This window comes from Aptenodytes patagonicus, chromosome 13 (assembly GCF_965638725.1).
Source record: "Aptenodytes patagonicus chromosome 13, bAptPat1.pri.cur, whole genome shotgun sequence".
Lineage (NCBI taxonomy): Eukaryota > Metazoa > Chordata > Aves > Sphenisciformes > Spheniscidae > Aptenodytes > Aptenodytes patagonicus.
Window position 1 is genome coordinate 1,686,925 of NC_134961.1, and position 12,836 is coordinate 1,699,760.

Consider the following 12,836-nt stretch of genomic DNA (forward strand, 5'->3'; position numbering starts at 1 on the left):
GGGCTGGAAGAACCTCTCCTGCGGGGAACGGCTGGGAGCGTTGGGGTTGTTCAGCCTGGAGAAGACCTTCTTGCAGCCTTTCAACGTGTAAGGGGGCTTCTAAGGACGGCGGAGAGAGGCTTTTCACCAGGACCTGTGGCGACAGGAGAAGGGGCGACGGTTTTAAGCCGGAAGAGGGTGGATTTAGAGCGGCTGTAAGGGAGAAACGTGCTGCGGTGAGACGCTGGCGCGGGTCGCCCGGCGGAGCCGTGCTCGCCCCGTCCCTGGACGCGCTCACGGCCGGGCTGGAGCAGCCCGACCCAGTGTGAGAAGTCCCTGCCCAGGGCAAGGGGTTGGACCGGGTGATCTTTGAAGGTCCCTTTCGATGAGTCGATGCTCTGCCCTGCTGCGGGACGTGGCCTGCCCCCCACCCCCGGAGACCCCCGGGACCCCCCAGCCCGGGGGGGGGGGCGGCGGGCGGAGCAGCCGCCGTGCCCGCGGTCACAAGAGGGCACTGCGAGCCCGAGCATCCCGGGGTCCCGCTGGCCGGAGCGGGGCGGGGGGGGGGCGGCCAGGGGCCGAGCCGGGAGCCCGGAGCGGCCCGGGACCCGCTGCAGGGGCTGGCGGCTACCCCTGCGCCCCTGCTCGGGCAGCTCCCGGGGGGCTTGCCGGCCCCCCAGCCCTGCCAGCCCCATGGGGGCCACCCTCCCTGCGGCAGGCGGGGACAAGGGGGGCACGGCCAGGGGACGCGGTTGGGGATGCTGGGCAGGGCCAGGGGACACGGCCACCACCCAGAGCTCCCGGGCACGGCTGGCGGCCCGGGGACGCGGCGTTTCGGCCGGTGGCAGCTCCGGTAAAGCCCCGGGATGCTCTGCCCCGTGGGCTGGCCCAGAGGGATGAGCGAACTGGTGGGTGCTGGGGGGGCTTTGCCCGGTCCCAGGTCAGCCCCGGCTCCGGTGGTTGCTCCGAAGGGGCTTCTGCCCCCCCCCCCCGGTGGCCGTGTCCCGAAGGCAAAGGGGTGCCGCTGTGGAGGGAAGCCAGGGCTGGCCACGGCGGTTTTGTCCAGCTGGTGCCGAGGTTTGTCCCGTAACACCCGGTTAAGGTGGATCGGGGCGCCGCACAGCCGGGCTGCGCCGGGGGCCAGGGGTGCCGGCTCGCCCCGGGGTGCTGGGGTGGGGTTAGGGCAGGCTCACTGCCGTGTGCCCGCGGGGACGGGGGCACCGGGCTCCGTCCTGCGAACAGCCACGGGCTCCGTCCTGCGAACAGCCGCGTCCCGCCCCCCGCGCCCTGGGGTGTCCCAAGGGAAAGTCCCGCGAGGGTGCCGAGCGCCCCACGGGGCGGAGGATCAGCCTCGGTGGGGTGAGGACCCTGCCCGGGGACACCAGCGCCTGGTGGCACTGGTGCCACCCCACCTCTGGTGCCACCTCGCCTCCGGGGACCTGGCGGAGGCTGTTTTTGGGCTCCCCGGCTGGATCCCATGCCAAGCTCCGAGCCCAGCCGGCCCCGCTTCCCCATGGCGGTGCAGGATCCGGCCCCGGGACCACGTCCCCCCACGCAGGGGGTCACCGTGACCCGGCTTCGCGCGCGCCGCCAGGCCCTCGAACCCAGCCACCCTCCGGCAAACCCCGCGCCGCAGCTGGCGGTCTCAGCACGAGGGCCAGCGGGCACAGAGGCCCTCACCCCGACGTCCCCACCCTGACACCCCAACACCCCCACGGCACCCCGACGACACCCCCACCCTGACCCGCTCCACCTTAACCCGCAGCCCCTCCGGCCCCTCATTTTCCACGGATTCCAGCAGCTTGACTTCTTTCAGCATCATTTCATGGCCGGAGGGCTGCGAATCCCCCTCTCCCCCGCCTGCGCCCCCCCGGCCCCCTCCCCTTCCCCCCTTCCCCTCTTTCTTTCCGCCATCCAAATTTACAATCCCTCATTTCCATTCCGCTCCACCCTCTCTCCGGGGACTTTGTTCCCGGCCTGTATCATCCCATCCCAATTGTTCGGTGTTTATTTCAAACATTTTGGCGGGCTGTCACTGGATGGAAACTTAATTAATTGCGGGGTTTGTGGTGCTGGCACAATAGCGGCGGGGGGGGGGGGGGGGATATAAAATCCCGAGTGGCAGGTTTGGAGGGGAGGGACGTGGGGGTTCGGGTGTGCGTGACCCTCGTGCCAGGCCCGCCGCCACGCGCCTCTGCGTCCCCTGGTTAAGAAAATGCCCCCGTGGGGAGGGGGGTGCTGCCGGGGGGGGTGGGGGGTGTTGTAGTTTATATGGAGGTTGGGGTGTATTTAACTCTTGGGGTACACAGTTCTGGGGGGCGGCGTGTGTAAACCAGGGGGGCTGTAGCCTGGGTGTGCACGGCCCGGGGCGTGCAGAACCACGGGTGTACATAGCCCAGGGTGCCATAGTCGGGAGTGTCTGTAGCCTGGGGTGCACACAGCCTGGGGCGCGCATAACTCGGGGTGCGCATAACTCGGGGCATGCATAACTCGGGGTGCGCATAACTTGGGGCGCGCATAACTCAGGGTGCACATAACTTGGGGTGCGCATAACTCGGGGTGCGCATAACTTGGGGCGCGCATAACTCGGGCTGTGCATAGCCTGGGGTGCCTGTAGCCCCGGGTGTGCACAGACTGGGGTGTCCGTAACCGTGGGTGTGCGTACCCTTGGGTGAACGCAGCCTGGGGCCCGCGTAGTTGGGGTGTACCCAGCCTGGGGTGCCTGTAGCCTGGGCTGTGCGTAGCTCGGGGTGTGCATAACTCGGGGTGCACGCGACCAGGGGTGTCTGTAGCCCGGGGTGCACCCGCGGCGCCCCAGCCCTGTCCCCCGGGCTCAGCCCCGTCCCCCCCGGCCGCTGGCAGCCGGCCCGGCCGGTGTCCCCCGTCCCGGGGAGCCCCGGCGCTGCGGACCCCGGGCGGGGCGGGGGGGGCGCGGAACGGCCGCCGGGAGCCCCGGGGGGGGGGGGGGTCCGGGGACGCCCGGGGCGGGCGGTGCCGGTGCCCCCGGCGAGGAGGGAGGGGGGGGGTGAAGGGGGTGGGGGGGGGGCCGGCCCCGCCCCGCCGCCGCCATTGGCGGAAAGTTTGGGGCGCGGCGCGGGGTGGCGGCTCCGCTCCCCCCCCCCCCCCCTCCCCCGGTGCGGGCAGCGGTGCGGGCAGGGCCGGGCAGGGCCGGGCCGGGCCGCCCCGGGGCCGCCGCGGGCGCGGCCATGTGGGCGCTGCGGGCGCTCTGCCTGGCCGGGCTGGGCGCGGCGCTCGGCGGCGCCTCGGCGGATCAGTGCAGCTGGAGGGGCAGGTAGGCACCGGCACCGGCACCGGCACCGGCACCGGCACCGGCACCGGCACCGGGGGGGCAGCCCGGGGGGGGGGCACACGCGGGTCCCCGGCTCAGCGTACCCCCCGCTGCCCGGTTCTCAGCCCCCCCCCCCCGCCCCGGGGAGTTCCCGCGGCACAAGCAGGGCAGGCGGGGGGGAGGGGGGGCGCGGCCCCCCCCCCCCCCCCCCTCCCCCGGGCAGGCAGCGGGGAGGGGCTGCCACCACCTCCGGCGTCCGTGGGGCAGAGTCACGGGTGGGATGCTGGGGCCTGCGCCTGCCTCAGTTTCCCCCACCCCTCGGTGCGGCTGCCACCCGAGGGATGCTGGCCTCCGGGGTGCTGGGGCCGCAGGGCTCCCCGCCTCTCCGGGAGCCCCTTCCCCGAGCCCCCCCCCACCCGTGAGACGCAGCTCTGCGGCCGGCGGGGCCCCTCGCCCCTCGCCAGGGCCCGAAACGCCGCTGGCCGCGGTGGGGAAGGCGCCGAGCTCCGGAACAAAGGGCCGGGGCCCGCCAGGAGGGGCTGCCGCACGCCCCACGCGGGGGGCGTGGGGGGCCACGGGGACCACGCAGCCACGAGCAGCGTGGCCGGGACAAAGCAGCCCCACGGCCGCCTCCGTTCCCCCCAGCCCGGCTTTTCCTCGTGGCCTCCCCCCCCTCCCCCGCTAAAAATGCAGTGGGCAAGACGTGGCTCCGGGCACCGTTTACACGGAGCCCGAATCCCACGAGATCGGGGGCGGGGGGGGGGGTGTTGTAAGCCCCCAGCACCCACTGGGGATCCCCCAAAGCGGGGGGATGCAGGGGAAGAGGCGACCCAGGGGCCACGGGCACCCTGGCTGGAGTGGTTTGGGAGTCGGCCCCAGATTCGAGGGGGACTGTGCCGCCACGGCCCTCGCCTGAGCATCCCCGGGGAGGGTGCCAGGAAACACAAGCACCCCCCAAATGATGCGCTTGCACCCCAAGTCCCAGGCATTGAGGGTTTGGTGCTATTCCTCCCCGTGTTCATCCCACACCCCTCCACGGAGGTGCTGCTTGGGAGTGCCGGGGTGCTGCCATGCCGGGGGGACAGGGGCTGGGGGGTCCCCGTCACCCGGGGGGTCCCGGGTGACGGGGACTGCTGTGCCTCGCAGCGGGCTGTCGCAGGAGGCGGGTAGCGTGGAGCAGCTCTCCCTGCACTGCGCCGAGGGCTCGCTGGAGTGGCTGTACCCCACGGGGGCCCTTCGCCTCCGCCTGGCCCCCCGCCTGCCCCCCACCGCCGCCTCTGCCAAGGGCAGGAGCCCCCGGCACGTCACCGCCTGCGTCAAACCTGCCGGCACCTTCCGGGGGGCTCAGCTCTACCTGGAGAGGGAGGGGGTGCTGGAGCTGTTGCTGCCGGAGGCCCCCCGGCCCCGCGTCCGCTGCTTCAGCTGGCTGCCCCGGGAGAAGGTGGCTCTCTTCCTCCAGGCCACCCCGCACCGTGACATCAGCCGCCGCATCGCCGCCTTCCGCTACGAGCTGCGGGGGGACTGGCTGGCCCGCCCGGCGCTGCCCGCTGCCAGCCTCACCGGAGAAGGTGAGTGCCGAGCGTCCCGGGTCAGCCTGCCTCAGTTTCCCTGGGGCGGCCGCCGCCTCCCTTGCCAAGGTGTCCCCGGTCTGCGCGGAGGCGAGGGGATGGAGGGGCCGGATCCGGGGTGGTCTCCCCAAGGCCGGTCACCGGGAGCCACCGCGGTGACGGGTGGTGATGGGCTGTGCTTGGCCGTTGCAGGGGCGTGCCGGCCGTGCAATGACACCGAGATCCTGATGGCCATTTGCACTAGTGACTTTGGTGAGTGCAGCCCCCCCCCCGGGTGCTGGGGGTCCTGGGGCTCCGGGGGAGGGAAGGAAACTCAAACTGGGGGGGGGCAATGGCCCCCAGGCAGCCCTGGCCTCCCCTTCCCGGGCTGGCCTGGCTTGGGCTGCGGTCATCAGTGTCCCAGAGGCTGCTGTGGGACGGGGATGAGGATGGGGGTGGGGACAAGGGACGGGGATGGGGACAGGGTCTTGCTGACACCCCTCCCTGCCTTCCTCCCCCAGTGATCCGCGGCAGCATCCGGAGCGTCTCCAACGACGTGGAGCTGCAGGAATCCGTCATCGGGGTGAGCGCCGCCCGCATCCATCGCCAAAAGTTCCCCCTCTTCCAGGTGGGGGGGCGGCCGGCGGGCAGCATCCGCACCCCGCTGCGCTGCGGGGTCAAGCCAGGCCCTGGCACCTTCCTCTTCACGGGGTGGCTGCATTTTGGCGAAGCCTGGCTGAGCTGCGCACCCCGCTATAGGGACTTCCAGCGCATCTACGAGGGGGCGCGGCGCACGCGCCAGAACCCCTGCGAGTTCCCTGTGGACTGAGCGGCTCGGGGAGGGCAGCCCAGCCCCGCGGGTGCTGGGGGGCTGGGGTCCCGCAGGCAGTGAGAGCATCCACGGGGGGACGCAGGGGCAGCGTGCCAGCAGGGATGGTACCCGGAGGGAGCGCGGCACTTCGGTCCTCGCCGCGCAGCCGGGCTCCGGCAGCACTCGCCGCCGGGCTGGGGGAGTCCCGGGAAAATCCTGCCGGAAGGGAAGGGATTTTCCCAGGGTGCGCTTGCCTGTGGTCCCCGGGGACCTGCCCAAGCGAGGGGTGCAGCGGCATGGGGCAATGGGTTGGGGGCTCCCTGGGGACCGGGGTGCTGTGGGCTCGGGGTGCTGCATGCTCAGGGGATGCTGCAAGCTCGGGGTCACTGCGGGCTCGGGGACGCTGCATGCTCAGGGGATGCTGCGGGCTCGGGGACGCTGTGGGGCACGGTGGGTCCAGCACGATGGGGCAGCTGCCCCCCTCTCCGGGAGGGCTCGGTGGCGGGTGGCCGTGGCGGTGGGTGGCCGTGGTGGCAGGGCCGGGGACACGGTGGGCACGGTGGGGTGCGGAAGGGCCAGGAGGTGGATTTGCAGTGTCGGGGGTGGAAGGGGGAGCGGGGCGGCGGCGAGCCTTGCCCTGGCCCTGCCTGCAACGCGGGGCACGGGCAGGAGCTGCGGGGCAGATGCTGAGGAAGAGGAGCAAGGCTGAAGGGAGCGAGGGGGATGGCGAGGCGGGAGGAAGGCTAGCGCGGGGAGCAGAGGTCTCCCCGGCACGGCCGGGGCAGGACCAAAGCGCCGATGCAGGAAAGTGCCGCGGGAGCGGGGAGAGGTCGGGCTGTGCCACCCGTCACCGCCAGCCCGGGGCCGTGGCCTCGCGGCGGCTGCCGGGTCCCACCATGCCGGGTCACCGGCGGAGGGGCACACCGTGCCAGCCGGGGGGGTGGATTTTTGACCGTGGGGGTGGGGGGGCATCGTATGTGCACTAAAGTTATAACGATACCAAATTTGTGACTTTTTTTTATAAACTAAGCTGTATTTGTAGCATGTGAGTCTCCTTTTTTTAAAAAGCTGAGCGGGGTGTTCACCAACAGGTGCCGCGGGTGCGTGCCGGTGCCAGTGCCGGTGCCGGTGTGTGCCACGGTGTGAAGCTCTGCCCCCCCCCCGCACCAGCACCAACTGGGGGGCTGGAAACAGCCCTACTATTTATATATCTATATGCATAGAGAGAGAGAGAGATCGGTATTCCTAAACGCTGCATCCCTGGTGTTCTCCGGGGTGGGTCAGTTTGGGGTTCCTCTCCCCGGGCAGCACCGAGTGAGCGGGGCCGGGGCTGGGGGGCGGGCGGCCCCATGCCGGGTGGGTGACCCCGCCGGCGGAGCCGCTGTCAGGGCCGATTCTCGTCAGAGCCGCCGGCCACAAGGCCTCATTGTGCCGGGCTGCGCGGCGCTGGCTTCCCAGCCCTGCCCGCTCCCGCCCCGCCGCTGCCCCCCTCCACGGGGGCTCCAGCCCCTGGCCTCTGGCTCCCGCTCCTCCGGGCTGCCCAGGCGTCCCTGGACGGTGGCAAGGGGGATGGCACCCCCAGCCGGGGATGGGACATAGGACCCCCAGACAGAGATGGGACAGGGGAAACCTGGCCGGGGTTGGGGCATGGGACCCCCAGCCATGGATGGGGCACAGGACCCCCAGCCAGGGACCTTTCCTCCCCCTCAGTGATGCCCACAGGGGCTCAGCGCTGGAAATGCTCAGCCTCCTGAGCCCCCTCCGAGCCCCCCAAACCACCCGAGCCGGGGTCGTGGCACACGTCGGCTTGCGCTTTAATACCTTTTTCAATATTATTTCGATAACACCTTTTCAAATGCCACTAGCCAGGCTGAACCACCAGGTATTTGGTGCCCCCGCTGAACCGTAACACGCTTTTACTTGCCAAGAAACCATTTCCAAAGAGTGCTGGGGGCTTCGGAGTTTAATTTAAAGAAAAAATAAAAAAATATATGTGTATAAAATGATCTGGTTGTGATAAGGTCCTGCCTGTGAGCTCGCAGCTGTGAGCCTGCCTGGTGGGTTCAATACGCAACACGTTTTCCCTTGAGAAGAGTTCGATGCTTTTTTTTTAATGCTTTACTGCCAAAGGGCTGGTGCTCATTTTGGGGCCAGGCAGGGCCCAAGGGCAGGATCCGGCCCTGGGGGAGGCAGGATGCTCCATGCCGGGCTCTCAAGGATGCCAGCACCCCCCCCCCCCCACCCCCCCCACCCCCCCCCTGGATTTTGGCAGCGGGCAGGAGCCGAGCAAGGCAGGGGGAAGGGGGAAGGAGTGGGAAACCCAGCGGAGGAGGAAAAATGAGGCTGGAAAAGCAATAAATGAGGTGCAAAGGGAATTGCGCTGCCCACGGCATCCTCTGTACGCCCCACGGATAGAGCACGGCTGCTCCGACCCCGCTGCAATCCAGCGCATTCCTCTCGGCTAAATTATGCCATTTAATGTGCCGAGCATCCGGCGGTTTTCTGTCCAGCAGCAGAATCTCTTGTTTTTCTTCAAATCTGTTTATTTGGCCAAACCAGCTCATTCTGCTGCGGCGGAAAGGCTGTTATCCTGCTCATTCTCCGCCGCAGAGGTTTTTCGAGGTGTTTTCGGTGCCCTCTGCCCTGTGTCAGGTTGGGTCGGCCACCCTCGCTTCCCGCGGCTGCCGGCTCCCGCAGCGGCTGGGCTGCGGCCAGGGTGCAAACGCTTCCTTACGGGACCGTCCCACAGGGGGACCAGGCAGCCGGTGCCTCAGTTTCCCCACTGTAGGATGGGGATAACGGCCCTTCCCCGTTCCTCGGGGATGCTGTGGCACCAAGGCAGCATCCCGTGGCCCCGGCATCCCCACCTCCCCGGGGCCGGCCAGCCGAACGTCTCCCCAAAAGCAGAGTCTGGCTCCGGCCAAGCCAAATTCCTGCCCAGCCCCTCCTGCCTCTTGGCACGGAGGGTAAAAACGCCATGAGGCAAACTCCGTATTTCCTCCGCAGGATGGAGACCGCAGCGGGAGGCAGCTTGGCGGGGGCGGGGGGCAGGCCAGGGGCCGGCGGCTGGCCGGGGGCTGCTTTGAGCAGACCAGATGGGAGCTGGGGGGTCTCTGGAGGGGCAGCTGGAGCCCAGCCGGGCTCGGAGAGAGGGGTGGCGATGGCGAAGGGCTGCGGCGGCACCCTGCGAGCCCAGGGAAGGGTCTTCCCTGCGGGCATCGCGATGCCCACCTGGCACGGCTGTCTGCAGCATCCCCGGGGACGGTCCAGCTGGACCTGCTCCAAAAGCCCCCCCACTCACCCACCCGCCCCCTACGAGGGTGGGTTTGGGGATGCCATGGAGAGCAGCGCCCCAAAACCAGCTGCCTCGGTGGAAATGTGCCCAGGGAGGTGTCCGGGGCTCCTCGTCCATGGACCCAGGCATCTGGGCGGGGGGGACACACACACATCCCAGCCCAGGGAACCCCCCAGGGACCGCGGAGCCCTTCGGTCACGCTGCCGATGGATGTCCACACTGGGACAGCAAAACGCAGAGCGGTGGCACTGACGGGGCGTCCCCCGGTCCCTGTCCCCATCCCCGGTCGCACAAAGGGAGCCGCCGTTTCCCGCCATTCCCCCCCCCCTCCCGGCCCTTCTCCCCCCCTCTCCTGCCCCCTTCGCCCTCCTCCTTCCCGGCCGCCGGATAAAAGCCCGAACGTGTGAATCGCAGGGCACAAAGGGGAGGCACAAAGGCGGCCGGCCCTGCTCAGCCCTCCCCGCGGCCCCCGGCCCCGAGTGGGGACCTGCAGGCCTCGCGTCTGCCCCGGGGATGTCCGGGCAGCCTGCCTGCCCTGCCTGCCTCGCCCACAGCGCCCCGGGGCCCAGGAGCTGGTGTGGAGCAGGGGAATGCCCCTGGGCCCAGGGGGTCCCCAGTAGGGTCAGCATGATGCCCCTGGGGCTAGGGGATGTCCCACAGGGTCGGAATGATGTCCCTGGTGTTAGGGGCCGCCCCATATGGTCAGCATGACGTCCCCGGGGTTAGGAGATACCCTATGGTGTCAGGATGATGCTCCTGGTGTTAGGGGATGCCCCATAGTGTCAGGATGATGCTCCTGGGGTCAGGGGATGCCCCATAGGGTTGGACGATGCCCCGGGGCCAGGGGATGCCGGGCAGCAGGTAGGATGGGGCAGTTCGGGTGTCTGCGTGGGGCAGCAGAGGAGGGGCCGGGGGGCACAGCCCGAGCCCTGGGCAGGACGGAGTGAGCTCTGCCCCACAGCCCTCGGCAAGAGGAGAGGTGAGAGCCTGGTGACCCCGAGGACACCGACACCCCCCCCCCTCAACCCTGCCACCCCTTTGGGGAGCTGTGCCCCAAAGCCTTGGGGTAAGGGGGCTGCTCCAAGCCCCCCCCTCTTTGGCCAGGCCAACGCCGAGCTGGCATCATCCCTGTGCCGGGCAGGGATGCTCGGGGCTGGGGCAGGACCCTGGCCCGCAGCGGGGCCCCTGCGGCCCCTCACCCTGGCTCGCCCCGGCCCAACGTGCCTGCGCCCGGCGGGCCGGGCTGCCGACAGCTGGCGGGAAGGAGCTTTCCCAGCGCATAGCGACAAATTCCTGGCGGTCAGGGCTGCTTTGCAGCCGCCGCGGCCTCGGCGGGGGGAGCTGCCCTGGAAAGAGGCAGATTAAAAGCTCTTTGGCTCCGGCGGCGCATCCCAACTGGTCCCCTCGCACGGCCACCTGCTCGGCTTGGCACCCCGGGATGCTGCCGGACACCCCGGGGTTGGGCCAGAAGGGGATGCTGCCACCCCCCCACTGGCCCCGGCCAAGTCCCGGGGGCCCCGCATGGAAGGCTCAGCCCTGCCTGGGAATTGCTTCATTAATTAATTTGCTCTGCAGCATCACGGGGGACCTTGGGCTGCCCCAGGAACCAGCTCGTCCCTAGGGACCATCCTCCTCCTCTGCAGCAGCAGTCCCCCGGCCCCCCTCTTCTCCCAGATCCTATTTCCCCTGATTTTCTGCTCACTCTCAGCCTTAACCGGCTCCACCTGCCAGCGAGCACCAGAAAATCGGAGCAATCCCCGTGGCCGCCAATTTGGCCGCAGCCGTGCTGGGCCCTTTGCCGGGGCGGGGAGGGGAAACAGCCCTGGGCAATATTTCTGGGCTACACGCAGTGCGTGAGGACGGCTTTTCCTCCCCGGTGGAGCTCCATCGCCGCTTTGGGGGGATGTGTTTAACGGGGTCCGGTTGTCGTTAAGCGCCCTGAGCTGCACGCCTTGGTTTGAGGGTAGAGCACGCGTGTGCATGCGTGTGTATGCGTGTGTATGCGTGTGTATGCGTGTGTATGCGTGTGGGTGCATGTGCATCCTCATTCCGAGGACAGAATATTTGGTTCCCACAAATAAGGGCGAGATGGGAGCAGAAACATGTGCTCGCCTTCGGCAGCTCCTCCCTTGGCTGCTGCCTGCGTTGGCTCCTTGGGAAAGGGGGTCTCCAGGCGGGCCGGTGCCAGGGGCCGCTAGCTGTGCTGCCCCCGGGGCCGTGGAGGTGGGAAGCCCGCTCCCCGGTCCTGCTCCTCTGCACCCCGAAGCCATTCCCCGGGCTGGGGCTGCCCACAGGGTTTCCCCCTCCGCCCGCAATCATGCGTGGGCAGTTGGTTACGTCCCCTGGGACGCCAAGGCGTGCGATGAGGCTGGTCACCCTGTGGCAAGGGCATGGGGTGCCACTGGCCATTGCACGGGCCCCCAGGGCCGTCCCCAAGCTCTCAGGGGACACCCCGATACGGTGCTGGAGGGGGAGCCCCGGGGAGCCCTGCAAATATTGACCCAAAGGCCAAGGGGGGAGCAGGGGAGGAAGGCAACGGCGGTGAAACCCCAGGCGAGACGATGTGGCAGCAAGCGCCGGCGCGGGCAGGGAAGCTGCCTGCCCTTTGTGCGCCCGCTCCCCTAATTGAGCCGTTATTGTTCCCGGGTTTGTTTTGTTTTGTGGGGTTTTTTTATTAATTGCGGGTGGGCAGGGACTGCGGAGGCCTGGCTGCCCCCCCCGTGCCCCAGCACCCCCCCCTGCTTCCCACAGGCTGGAATTTTCCCACAGAGGCAGCTCCCTCGCAGCAGGAAACCCACCGCCCGCGCGTCTGCGGCACGCACAGCCGCGCACAACCATGAACAACTGTGCACAGCCGCGCACACAACCGCACCCAAGTGTGAACAACTGTGCACAGCCCTGCACAACCGTACGCAGCCGTGCACAACCGCACACAACCATTCGCAACGTCACCCAACCGTGCTCATCCGTGCACGACTGCGCACAGCTGCACAAAGCAGTGCACAGCCACACACAGCCGTGCACAACCCTGCGCAGCCACACACAACCGCCCACAACCATGCACAGCTGCGCACAGCCCTGCGCAATTGCATGCGGCCATGCACAACCGTGCACAGCCACGCACAACCAGGCACAACTGCACGCGGCCATGCACAACCGTGCACAACTGCATGACACCGTGCACAGCTGTGCACAGCCCCGCACAACCATGCACAACCGCATGGCACCGTGCACAGCCACACACAACCGGGCACAGCCACACACAACCAGGCACAACCACACAGCACTGTGCACAGCCACGCACAACCGGGCACAGCTGTGCACAGCCACGCACAACCGCACAGCACCGTGCACAGCCATGCACAACCGTGCACAGCCACGCACAACCGCACAGCACTATGCACAGCCATGCACAACTGGGCACAGCCACACACAACCGGGCACAGCCGCACGGCACCGCGCACAGCTATGCACAACCGTGCACAGCCATGCACAACCGCACAGCACCGTGCACAGCCACGCACAACCGGGCACAGCCGTACGGCGCTGCGCACAGCCATGCACAACCGTGCACAGCCATGCACAACCGCACAGCACCGTGCACAGCCACGCACAACCGGGCACAGCCGCACGGCGCCGCGCACAGCCATGCACAACTGTGCACAGCCACGCACAACTGCACAGCACCGTGCACAGCCACGCACAACCGTGCACAGTCGTGCACAGCCACGCACAACCATGCACAACCGCACAGTACCGTGTACAGCCGTGCACAACCGCACAGCACCGTGTACAGCCATGCACAACCGTGCACAGCCACGCACAACCGCACGGCACCGTGCACAGCTCCGCACAACCGGGCACAGCCCCGCACAACCGGGCACAGCCGCACGGCACCGCGCACAGCCGTGCCCC

At 68.9% G+C, this 12,836-nt stretch overlaps 1 protein-coding gene across 1 annotated transcript; it reads left to right on the top strand.

The window, feature by feature from the left end:
* Positions 1–3,185: 3,185 nt before the first annotated feature.
* Positions 3,186–6,003, top strand: METRN (meteorin, glial cell differentiation regulator). The gene is made up of 4 exons (XM_076350847.1): positions 3,186–3,271; positions 4,415–4,836; positions 5,029–5,088; positions 5,337–6,003. The coding sequence occupies exons 1-4, from the start codon at positions 3,186–3,188 to the stop codon at positions 5,642–5,644; spliced, it is 876 nt and encodes a 291-aa protein (XP_076206962.1). The 3' UTR covers positions 5,645–6,003.
* The last annotated feature ends 6,833 nt before the right edge of the window (positions 6,004–12,836 follow it).